The sequence below is a fragment of the Melanerpes formicivorus genome, unplaced genomic scaffold (assembly GCF_026170545.1).
Source record: "Melanerpes formicivorus ecotype bairdi unplaced genomic scaffold, bMelFor1.0.p_v2 SCAF_5, whole genome shotgun sequence".
Taxonomy (NCBI): domain Eukaryota; kingdom Metazoa; phylum Chordata; class Aves; order Piciformes; family Picidae; genus Melanerpes; species Melanerpes formicivorus.
The window spans coordinates 21,065,199-21,078,006 of NW_027142357.1; the positions used below are offsets into that span (position 1 = coordinate 21,065,199).

The 12,808-nt window shown below is 38.4% G+C and overlaps 1 protein-coding gene across 5 annotated transcripts in view; it reads left to right on the forward strand.

Annotated features, from left to right (window-relative positions):
* The first annotated feature begins 1,257 nt into the window (after window positions 1–1,257).
* The window catches only part of LRP2 (LDL receptor related protein 2), a 123,171-nt gene continuing 111,620 nt past the window's right edge, over window positions 1,258–12,808 (forward strand). For all 5 annotated transcript variants that reach the window (XM_068138662.1, XM_068138664.1, XM_068138663.1 and 2 more), the window contains exon 1: window positions 1,258–1,498. In XM_068138662.1, coding sequence (XP_067994763.1) covers window positions 1,405–1,498 — 94 coding nt within the window. In that variant the 5' untranslated portion in view covers window positions 1,258–1,404. The remainder of the gene's footprint in view (window positions 1,499–12,808) is intronic.

Consider the following 12,808-nt stretch of genomic DNA (forward strand, 5'->3'; position numbering starts at 1 on the left):
ATCTTCTCCCACTTCTCCCGTTCTCCCGCACACAGCCCCCCATCCACAGCCACTTGATAAATGGAAAACCTTACGGCGAGGTTTAAAGGGATTAGCATCCTACAGAACCAGGAGAAAAATCACAGTCTGCTAATATTCAGCAATATCTTCCTCCACAACTTTTGCAAGAATTATGCAGGCACTTCTGCCCCATAACTGAAACTGAGTCTATGGTAGAAACAAGAATTGTTAATGCTTTGAAATTACTGCTTAGATTCTGTTTTGCAGCATCAGCAAACACCCATTGCAATACAAAGAACCCAGCATAAAGCTAATGTAAACAATGTATGTAATTTTGTTGGTCGATAAAGTTCATCTGATGGCACCTTTTGCCAGACAAATAGACCCATAATTCTCTCATGGTATGTATGCACAGTAGTCATTGTTCATGTGTGTGTGTGCACACATACAGAGAAAGGAACAGCGTGGCATAACTAATACAAACCAAAATAACAATTTAACTCACAGTTTATATATATATCTGATCCTGCAGGCAGAGCCTTCAAATTGTTTGCCCTTTACCCAAGGCTGCATTCCACTCTGCAGTATTAGAATATCATTATCTTTCCCTCATGATACTGTGCATTGTCTACCCTTATTAGTGGACATATGATTCCTGAAATGGTAGCACTAAAGCACAGGTAGACATCTCACACTTGCTGCACGCTCTGTTGGAGAGTTAGAAACAGAATATGATGTTTACAGCTGATACCTAAAGCATGCCAAGCCACAGCACTTTTACCAAAATGATTTTGCCTGCTAAGAAAGTGCTGAAGTAAGTTTGATTCCTGCAGTTTTCCTTTCATGATACTTATGTGAGGATAATAATAATGGAAAGTTTGGAAAGTTCTAAGTTTTGTCCCCTGCATTGGTAAGTTGTTTTTTGATGCTTTTAAAAGTTGTCGAAAACACTTTTTTGTTTGTTTGTGGTTTTGTGTGTTTGGAACATGCCAGAGACATATTTAACTTGCATTATGAAATTCCTCAGATCTGCCTAACATATGCAGTGTAGCACCAATGAACTCTGGACTCTGTAAAGTCTGCAGAGTGCAGGGACTTGGAAGCATCTTTGCCTACCCTGAGAAGCGTGGAAGGAGGGGCAGAGGCAGCCTGTGGCTGCAGGGCCTGGGGCAGTGCTTGATTCTCTCATGCTAGTTCCGGGGCCGCCGGGTATAAAGAGCTTTATGCAATGTCTGGAGGGTGGGAGTTTATAGAAAACGCGATGCCTCAACAGGCGAGCACGCCTTTCTTCTGCAACTAGCGGGATAAGAAAAAGACACCAGGCTCCTTGTGCTGCTGCTGTGCAGATCAGCACCCCGGAGCCGAGGAGCCAGCTTCTGAGGGAGCTGGAGCATCCCAGCCCAGATGGGACCTCACCATCGGATGGATGGAAGAGCAGCAACTGCTTGCAAACTGCTCATACTATTCACTGCAAGCATAATGCAGGGCAGTTGCCAAGGTAAGCGCTATGCTCCAGCCTCCCCGAAATGGGACTTGCACTGCAAGGCGCACGTCTCTGACCTGGGGACTTCTATGAGAAAACGATAAAGTGTCTGAACGTAGAGGGTTAACGGGAGTTCTTTCTAATAGCTATGGGAGACAGCTGGCTCTTTCCAGGAGTCATTTGATGGAGTCGATTTCTGTTGTGGAAAAGGAAGTAGCGCCTTAAAAAAAAACACTACAAACACCACTGCCTCTTCAGCTTCACTTCATTTTGGTTTTAAATGATCCCAGGATGTTGTTTCTGTGGTTTTTATCTTCTATTTTATTTTTTCCCCCTGGTTTGTACAAATGCTTTTCTGGTTATACAAAACAGCAACATACAAATGTTGCTAAATTTGGAGAGACAGGTCACACTTTGCAACTCCATGGTATAAACTCACAGTTTTACAGAGCTCCAAGTGGGCAACACTTGCTGTGGCAAGTATGGCTTACTGGCACTGGGCAGGGTGAAAAATAACTAAATATAGCCCAGAATGTTTGCATCTTCCCATTGTGATCTTTGGGCCCTTCTTGCTACTGAAGTGCGGGTGGTTTTGCAGAGCAGAGTTCACCAACATTCCAAGAGCAGGTTTGGTGACCACTAAAATTGTACCTACAGTTGTTTTTTATGAGAAGCGCACAGACTGTGGCACTTGCATGTAAGCAGGTTGTGCCGGTGAGGGGAGTTATGCGTGGACAGGCTTGTGTACGTGTGCTATATGGAGTCATTTACAGAAGGCTACAAGAAAGAAACAGATGCTTAGTCTGGAGCACAATAAGCTCCCCTCAGTCAGTCTCAGACGCAGATTTGAAGTTGAGAGAGGGAGAACTTTTTCTCTGGGCTTTGCTGTTGCTAAGCGACATCTGGAGCATGTGACGGGCAGAGCCGGCTGAGTGCCGCTCCCTGGTATTAATCTGGCTGCTGGGGATGGAGCAACCGTGTCTCCAGTCCTCTCCCAAGCCTGCGACTGCAGCCCATCTCTTCCTGTCTGCCCCCTCTTCGTGCTGTTTAATTGCCCTACAATGAAAATAATGGCTATCTTCCTGGAGCAAGAGTGACTGAAGTGCATTTGGTTGGACCCGTGTACTGACCCGGCAGTTCTGCTGGTTGTGTGTGTGTCTGTGTATTACGTGTGCGTTCAAATTGTTAATCTCCTTTCTTTGCTCAACTCTTAGTTTAAGCTCCTTAGACAGAATCAAGTAAGTAATTACACAGCAACTGCTGCTAGCAGGTCCCACTTAAGAGCAGGGGAATAGGAGATAGCTAATGTGCAGCAGGAGACCTGCAAAAGCGCTAGCCAGGAGGTCACACTGGGCAGAATGAATCTTACTCACTGATTTATTTTACATTGGCTAGTATGGAAGATGCAGTGCTAATCTAAAAGTTTATTTCTTTAATCTCCAGAACTTTTAAATGTTCAGAATGTGCCAGGTAAATGGCATGACAGGATAAACGCAGGGAATCTTTGAATCAGAATTCATGGGCAGTGGAAATACAGAAGTTTTTACTTTCATGGCGTCCTCTTCCTCTTCCTCCAGCTCCCTTCCTTCATTTCTCCCCCTCGAAGTAGAATAACTGCAAATAAACCAGTGTAGTTTTATTTACAGGTAACCAATACAAGTAAAATCTCTGGATAATGATCTCAGCCACACCATGATTATTATTGTCAAGTATTTGGTATCCTTAAAGTTCCATCTCCTTGAATGTTGAGATCATATCAGACTCTAAATTAAAGAAAAAAAAATTAGAAGAATCATGAAAGTAATTCCAAGGTGCAGAAGGAAAATAATGAAAATAATTAATCTTGCCCAACCCTCATTATTTTCAAAGGTGCTTCCATGATGTTTTTGAAAGTTTTTGTTAGCACTATCTGATTGTTCCCAGTGTAGGCTGGATGTTTATAAGTATTTTCACCTGAGCACTTACTCAGATGATAGTATCATGATTCTTCTTTTCTTTATCTAATTCTGGATTTACTGGAATTAAATATTCCACTTAAACTGAATCAGAATACTGCTTTTTCTAATGCCAGTAGTAACAGGGCCTGCTTCTGCAACCTTTGCTCTATAACCCTTGCTACCCTGTGGAGTAACCATTATCAGAAAAAAATGCAGTTGGAATCTAAAAAACTACCTAAGTGAATGTAGTTGCCAGAAGGAGCATCATGGGACTAAGGTTAATATTTGTTTTGAGGGATCTCAAAGTGCTTCACGCTCTTGGTTATAAACTGGAGACACTGGGTGAATATTGTACTCAGCAGTTTTGCAGGAGGCAAATAAGATCACTAGGGCAGCTTCTAATTTGAACAATGAGTTCTTTAATGTTACTGTGCAAAGCATACCAGATCTACATAGTCATGCAATATTCCACATAGTATCTGTTATCAGGCTCACCTTATCTACCATGGAAGGATTGCTGTGTTTTGGGTTTTTTTGATGAGGATTTAGTACCTGAGAGTGTTTGAATTTTTTCTGTTGTTACTGGTTCAAGACTAGAAGAACTGTTAGTGTGTTTATAGAATTGTTCTTATATTTATATAAAATAATATATATAATTGAGAGAAACAAATTTTTTCTTAATTAAAAAGTACTCTTCAGACACAAAGTATTAAGAATATTCCCACAAATTACTGTAGTTAATATTTCTGTAACCTGTGGATATCAAATAATCAAAATTTCCTTCATTGTTTCTTGGTGTCCCTTAAGACCTTATGACCTACTTTGAACAGAAATGGTGAAATAAATGTGTTGGTATTAAAACAATATGAATTATTTAATAAAACACATTAGTATTGATTTTTGTTACCAATTCAGTTAAATCAGTGCAATTTGGAAAACAGTACTAGGATAATCTTTTATTTCAGACTTGTATGTACTTATACTGAAATTCTGGCTTTGCTGCAATTTATTGTGAAGTAACAAATTGCTGTATAAAGGTATGGATTTCACTGTGTTGTGAAAGAGTTTAAAATGTTTAAATTGCTGTTTGCCTCTCCTGTCTTTCTGAGGAATTTTTAATTTCTTTAGCATGCTTCATGTATGGAAGCAAAGATGACTGATTCACATTGCTGTGAATTATATGACATATACAGCCTAGCAAAGCATATAATATATATATTTTTCTTGTTGCTAATAATAATATTTGTACAAACTTTAGAATTCTGGGAAATGCATCTGGAAAAGCAAACATCTCCATTAACAGTCTTTCTCTCTCTCTTTATATATATATGCCAGTATTTTGAATTTTTTGATTTTATATTGAGTTAAGAGGCCAAAAGATCATAGCTATGTTGACTTCTAGCATTTTTTTCCTCCTCATAGTTTACTGACATTTTTTTAAGGTTTCTGTTGTTGCTGTTGGGGTTTTTGTTTGTTTGTTTTTCCTGTAGCACAAAAGTCAGTGCCCCAAATTTGATTTACAGTCCAATGATAAATCATCAGTTTAAATGTGTCCCAGGTAGCATGACTGAAATGTGTTACCATTACAAGGTCTCTATTGGTCTGAGAATGAATACTGTTCTGAGGATGAGTCTGTACAATGTGATAACATATCTGGGAAATTACAATGAATATTTGCATGAAGCGATGCTAGTAATGAACTGGTGTGATAAGTTGTAGTAGAGAAAAGCTACAAGCAGCTCCTTCCAGAATGGCATGAAGAAACGTGCTTTTCCATCATGCATTGTAATAGTTCAATCTCCAGATTAATAATTCAGTGGTTTTTTGGCCTTCACTGAAATCTGTGTAATCTGTCTATAGGATAATGTGTAGTGAAGTTGCTGTAGGCGACATGCCACAGTCAGTGTTCATACTCCCTTGCACAGCAGTGTGCACGTTTCAATGACAGAGAAGCCTGTCTGTGAGATTATACCTCTGCCAAGACCTAATGTTTGAAGACCCAGAGTGAGACCTTCCTTGGGGACTGAGGATTTGGGAGTAATGAGAAGAGAGAAAGTATGACAAAGAAAATGAACATACCAATGCAATCCTGACATTCAATTTAATAGGTGTTGTGCATGACTGATAGGCTGCAGTGTTCATAATCCTGCACTAGTATCTTTTTCTTTTCTTTTTTTCCTTGTAGATGTACTCACACAAAACCAAGAACAAAATCAATCCACACTAAGTGTCCACCTACCTACCTTGGAACTAATTCATTTCCCAAGGGGTGACAATGTTAAAGTACCTGTCAGTGAAACAAATTATAATCTCACATTTTTATTAATGAGTGGTGTTTCTGTACACTGACAGTATATATATATGTTTGGATATTTTTTCTTTTTGCTGTAGTACTTTTTAATGAGTAGGCCTCTCAGCGTGTCATTTGTATCTTCCAACCTGGTCTGGTCTATTCTATTCTATTCTATTCTATTCTATTCTATTCTATTCTATTCTATTCTATTCTATTCTATTCTATTCTATTCTATTCTATTAATAATTTACTCTTTTGTCTGTATTTTGTTCAGCAAAGCATATCAGGAATTTGTGAAGTAATCAGCTAAAGTCAACACTGGGGCAAATCTCAGGTTTTCAGTTAAAAATTGAAAGCAGTAATTGGATGACACCCGGTTAGATTTAGATTCTATGCCAAATGCTAGAATTACAGTAAATAATTAAGCTACAGGACTCAAGACAAACAGAGACAGAGCATTTAAGGAGATTTCAAGTAAGATAAATGTGTGATGTATGCTATGTTTCTTTTTCTCTGTAAGACAACCCAAAACCTTCTTTCATATATTGAGCAGATTGGAAATTTGAGAAATGAAATCCTACTTTAATCCAGATTTACTTTCCATGTGTTTTGCAGGAAATGAGCAAAGATTCATTTAGGGGAAAGGTAGAATGCAATTTCATTAAAGCCTTTAATTATTTTCCTTTTAGTTTTCCTGGATTGACATAGTGTGTGTCACACTGTTTTGAGCCTTTCCCCTTCCATATGCCTTCTTGGACTGCAAGATTGTTGCCAGATCAAAGCCCAAAGGTGTCTTTTTTAAACGTCTCAATACTTAGCACTGAATCTGGAGGTTCTTCTGTTTGTTCTTCTTTGTTGTTTGTTGAGGTTTTTTGTTTGTTTGTGAGTTGTTTTTTTAAATCTGAATACTCATTTTTAGTTGAGCAGTAAACAAAACAGGCGTGTTGTAGAGGCAGTTCATTTTATTCTTATGAATATTGGTCAAATGCCATTCAGTCTTCCTACAATACTAATTTTTAGATCTGAGAGCTTGTGAAAACTCTTCAGATGTATAAACATGTAACTTACAATCATATTGTACTTATCAGTGTTTCAAGCAGTTTGTAATTGTTTATCCTCTTTTAGAGCTCTGCTTAGAAAGTGCTGGAACCATATAGCACTTTGGATGCTTCAAAGGAAATGAAACTTTCTAGAAGTTGTCATTGTTGAAAAACATTAACGGTCCCTTCTAATTAATGATTTGCAGTTTGACATCTATTTAAAGAGAAGTTGATGTTTTTATTCTGCTGTGGCTAATTAGCGATGATAATCAGATAATTTGTCAGCTTCTTTTTAATTGCCTATACAGAACCTGGCAAATAAAGGACAGAGCTTTTTTTCCCAAATTGTTTATTGCTAAAGTGCTTCTTTATATATTTGAGAATTATTCTTAAAGACACCTTGAGCTTTTTCTAAATGAATAACAAGGCTTATTCTCAGTCAATCCAGTGCAATTCCATAATTTCAAAATTAGCCCTGAGTTGTACTGATTTAAAAGATAGAAACTAGGATTTAGCGAAGTATAACCATCTCTTTTAATAGCTTATTGTTGAGATCCATTTTGAAGTATTTTTTTTAATGATAATGTTCATTTTATTAACTTTTTTCTTCCTTAGAACACTTTTCAGTTTAAGAAAATTAAGTTTAACGAGTAAGCATAGAAATGTTTGATAGAACGGGTAGCCTTTAGCCGATTCCATAAGCTTTTACTGTTGGTTTCAAGGCTTTTAATGTTTTCTTTGTTTTGCAATGCTTAAAGTGGATTAGAGATCCAAGGATCACTGTTACAAGTTTTGTTTTGGATTAACGAATTGACATGTAAGGACTGTCTGAAATTGTTGTACTTTTATGACCTGTTCTATTTTATGCTTTTAACATGACCAAGTTGCCTTTATTTTACAATCAAGAAACCAGATCTTCAGCAAAACGGCACTGTTTACAGCAGCAGTTTGCCCAATTTTCTTACACAAGCAGGTCATGATACTGCACCCTGCTGAGTTGAGTTGAAGAATAGGAATCTATTCCAGTAGGGATTCCCTTTGATGGGGATTGCAGGCTCATGCTTTTGTGGAAGAAGGCTGAGGATTTTAGTTGTGTTTTGTGACATCTCTCAATACAAATAAAGGCACAGTCCATAAGATACTCCAGGAACTGATACATTCACTGATATATTTAGAATCTAGGTTATGGTTTTTATCTTCAGAAACGATTGTGCAAGTTATCCACTCAGATTAGTCTGAGGAAGTATAAGGCCTGTAGAACTGAAGCGCATACATACATCAATAATCCTACCTAGGTTTGCCCAGAAGGAGGACATTTGCTGTGTAAAGTTTACATTATTCAATACCAGTGGGAGAGCCCATTTAAATCTGATCAAGCCCTTGTCAACTAAGGGTTCAGTTTCATGAGAAGGGAAGAGCCAACTGAGCAGTTCACTGCTGCCACTGTAAGTGGGAGGCCCAGTCTCCTTCCCTCCCTTCTGCAATGTCCCATTCCCATTTTGCTGCCCACCTTGAGTTTTGATATTTTCTTGGTGCTAGCACCGCTGCTCGTTGGACCTCTCAGTGAACTGCTTTCACTTACAAACCTGAAGGAAAGCTAAACCAGGCCTAGGGAATTAAATGGCTTCCTGGTGGCTTAGTGTTTTAAAGCAGCATGCAGAAAGGTCTAGTAGTTACTGGAGTTTGTAAAAGAAAGTGAACCTTGATATCAAGTGGGAGAAGGAGAAACGTTGGAAAGAGGGTGAGAGAGACTCTTTTTTTCCTATAGTAAGTCACTGGGTTGCCTCAGCTGGCCATGTAACCACTGCTTAAAGCTGCTCCTAAGAACCTATGGGAAACCCTTGGCTAGCATGATAGCTGCAGGAGTGGTTCCATCAGGGCAATAGTGGACCAGTGTTAGCACAGTGGGAAACCCTTCTGTAAAGTTGTCTAGTGTAAACAGATTATTTGAATGGGGCAGCTCATGTTTTCACTTTTGAGCAGGACTATGGGGCTGCAATGCAATAAATGAACTGGACAATAACCAAGGACATGGAACACAGCTGTAGTTTTTATTGGCCTTCTAGCTGTGTTAATAAGTATTACTTTTACTACTGTGAGATCTAGTAGGTTTTTAAACCATTATGAACACCCTAGCTCCAGTTTGTGTCTGAAATGAGTAACAAAAGTTTGTGGTCTCTTCTGCAAGAATATGCGAGCTGTTGTTTATTAGCTTTGCAGTTTTTAATTTCTGTCTGCAGTCAGACACAGAATGTGCTTTAAAGACTCACTGAAAATAATTTTTTGTTCCTAATGTTCTTTAAATGTAGCAAAATACTAAAACTGATTTTGTTACCTCTGCACTACATGAAAAGTAATTAAACTGCATCTTCTTCAGCTGTTAATCTGAGCCCTGGCAAATTTCTGTTGACTGAACCAACAGAAACTGAGTACTGTGTCCAGTTCAGAGGCCTTTAATTCAAGAAAGACATTGAGTTGCTCGAACATGTCCAGAGAAGGGCAACAAAAGGTCTGGAGCACAAGCCCTGTGAGGAATGGCTGAGGGAGCTGGGGTTGTTTAGCCAGGAGAAGAGGAGCCTCAGAGGAGATCTTATTGCTGTCTACAACTACCTGAAGGGTGGTTGTAGCCAGGTGGGAGTTGGTCTCTTCTCCCAGGCAACCAGCAACAGAACAAGAGGACACAGTCTCAAGCTGCACAGTCTTGATCTGAGAACAGTTCTTCACAGAAAGAGTGATTGCATTGGAATGGGCTGCCCAGAGAGGTGGTGGGGTCCACGTCCCTGGCAGCGTTTAAGAAAAGACTGGATGAGGCACTTAGTGCCATGGTCTAGTTGATTAGTTAGGGCTGGGTAATCGGTTGGACTTGATGATCTTGGAGGTCTCTTCCAACTTGGTTGATTCTGTGAAATCTGAATAGGACCTCAGACACAGGCCAGTTGTGGCTTGTCTTCTTGCTCAGGCAGGCTGGCCACATGCTTCACCAAGAGCTCTGCCGAGTACAGAAGGCAACAATGATGATTGGACTCCTTTGTTGCTTGCGGAAGTGATAGCCTGCCGTGGTATTTGGGTTCTAACTGTAAGCAATTGGAAAAAAATGAAGATTTAACAGTGGAAATGAAAAAGAAATATATTATTAACTTCATTAAGACTGATGCAGAATAGTTATCATACTGTGAAAATACAAAAAAACTCCCCAAAGTTTACAGCTGAACTTCAAATTCTTGACAAATTTTTGTATCTCTTAGATTCATTTGAGGAAAAATAAAACAAAAAAGCTCAAAGACAAATTGTTAAATTCAATAAATTAATGAGTAGCAAACTTTAAATCAGTTGAGTGAAGAAAGAGCTTCAACCATGAAGTACTTTAATACTTAAAGTACTTTTTCCATACTAAAACTTTATCACCTACTAGGTAACAGAAACCATTCCTCCCTGTTTTTCGTTTGTTCTCCCTTTTTAAAAAGATGTTGGCTTGTTTGACCTATTTGAAATGGCTAATAAGGGCTAAGAATTCTCAGAGACTTAAATCCCAAGAAACTTCCTAAGACTGTAGAGACCCACATGGTCACTTGGTTAAGGGAAAATTGTGGTCATTAAACATTCCCTCTGGAGATACTGACTCTGTGGCCAGCAATATACCAGATGTGATCGCAGTCCTCTGGGTAGCAGGTATTTTGAAAGAGCATTTGAAACTATTCCTATGAGGAAGGGATTATGATTTAAGTGTTGTCAATTTGTAGGCAAATGCCTACAGTTCTGTGGACAGTTATTTATATATTGTGTGCTACCACTGTGAATACTGGGACATGTGTGCCTTTCCTATGGTTTTAGTGTGCTTGTTTCTGGGTGTAAGTCCATGGTATGCAATACTTGTATGCTCTTGTGTTTCCAGGTGTAGGGTTTATCCAGCTACATAGTCTTGAGCAGAAGACTGTTCTTCCCTGATACTCACCTCTGTGCCTGGAATAGGATAGCTAGCTTAGTGTAATTTAGGATTACACTTAGGATAGCTAGCTAGTGTAATTTAAAGCATTACTTAAAATACTGCATCTAGTAGCCACCAGTGAATTTAAGTAGCAGCAGAATCAATCATTCTTAAAAAATCCAAATGGGTGAGTAATTCTGACAGTTTTAGAATGGCCAGCTAGGAGAGATCCAAGTAAAATGTTTCCTTTGGGGTTTATAGGAAAGGTAATGTTTCAGTAGGAGGTGGTATTTCTCATGTATACCTTCTGATGAATTTAAAGACTTTGTCATTTTAATTTGACAAACTAATTAGTATTACTGTTTAGCTGAAGGGTTTTTATTAACTCCCCCCGCATCCCGCACAAAAACTATGAAGAAAATGTACTACATTTAAAAATGAAATAGTTTTCTAATCTCTTAAAATAAAATTGTATTTAGTGTGAGTACATTGGACAACATTGTTGTTTCAGTTCAGGTGATCCTTTTCTCAGACTTGCTTTAGCATGTGGAGTTACCTTTTCAAGAAGCTCGATGAGGAGTGAACAGCCATAGCTACTAGCTGCTAGGTGAAACTGAGTCACTGCTGAGTAAGGAAGAAATCTGATGAATGTCAACACATCCAGTGAAATAAATATAGTTCCTAACGTCATTAGTAGAAGTAAGTAGCATTAGAATGTCTATCTTGGCACAGAGGCGCTTGTAGCGCATATGATCTGTCTATCTGTACTGACACTTCAGTTTTACTGCTTTTCTGAAAATGTTCTCACATGTTTAGTTTGCAATAAGTAATGGTTGCTGGTTTTGAGGTACGAAATAATGACTAGTACCCTATGCAGCTTTGAAACTATCTTAAAAAAAAAAAGGTAAGAAAATTAGAGTCCCACTAGTTATGATGGTGCTACTAAGAGAAGAATTTCATAACAGATGGGTTCTGTGGTGGGAAGAGAGAAATAGCTCCAGCTTTATGTACTTAGTGCATTTATTATCTGTCAGGGAAGGTGATTTTTATTATTTATTTATTTATTTATTTATTTTTATGACAAGTTAATATTTTCATTTAATAGCTTTTGTGATATAATACTCCACTAAGGTTTATGATTTGGCCAAATGCTATGTATTGCATGACAATGTTCACTCTAGCTGTAGTGCATTAAAGAAATATAAGAAATGACACAATTTTCTGTCACAAACTGAATTGGAATGCTCTTACAGAGTCTGGTTCATACAGTGACTCATCGGCTTTCAGGAGAGCATGACTGAATTGAATGCAGCTCACCATGTCAGCGTGGGGTTTGATTTTGAGAACAAACAGCACATTGGTTCAAAAATTTATTTTTAAAACAGTACAGCTCTCAAAATGAGAATTGCTTCCTGAGAAGGTTATCATCTGCTCCTGCATCTATTGAACTTTCTCAGTGGTATGTACTGTATGTGTTCTCTCCAAGTTAAGTACTTCCTTTTTCATTTTGCACATACTGTGCAGTGGTAAATACTTCTTAGTCTTGAAGATTTTCCTCCTTTGGTAATTTCTACCTCCCCCTACATCCCTCATCCCCCCGGCTCTGTAACCCAATTGTTATTCTACAGCAGCCTTGGGGCCATTAGCAAGGTTCATTCTTATGAAAATACTTGGGATGCTTCCTTCTGTGAGTAACTGGGGGTGTCTTTATTTCTACTGTGTTTGCTTGTTCTTCCTCTTTATGTCATTTGGTCAATTAGAACAGATTTTTGCATATTTAATGTGCCATTGATGAAAAAGAAGCTTCTGGGGTTTAAGAGAACTCACACATGTATGCTTCCCTAGGGATCCGCAGTGTTTGCTTTTCTTACCCGGCTAACACAATCACAATTGATTTATGTGGATTAAGACACCTAATGTCAAGACAACTGGTTGAGATTATCCAATTTAGTGCAGAACGTGTTCTTTACATGTGATGTGTCTAAAATACATTTTATTTTTTGAATGCTAATCTTTCAGTAGTACAAATACTGGTTCTCTTCAATTTGACCACACAGATAACAACTTTACTAAATTCTTTAAGAAAGGAGTACAAGTAGTTTTTATTGGTCTTGCCTTGGAAAATACTTC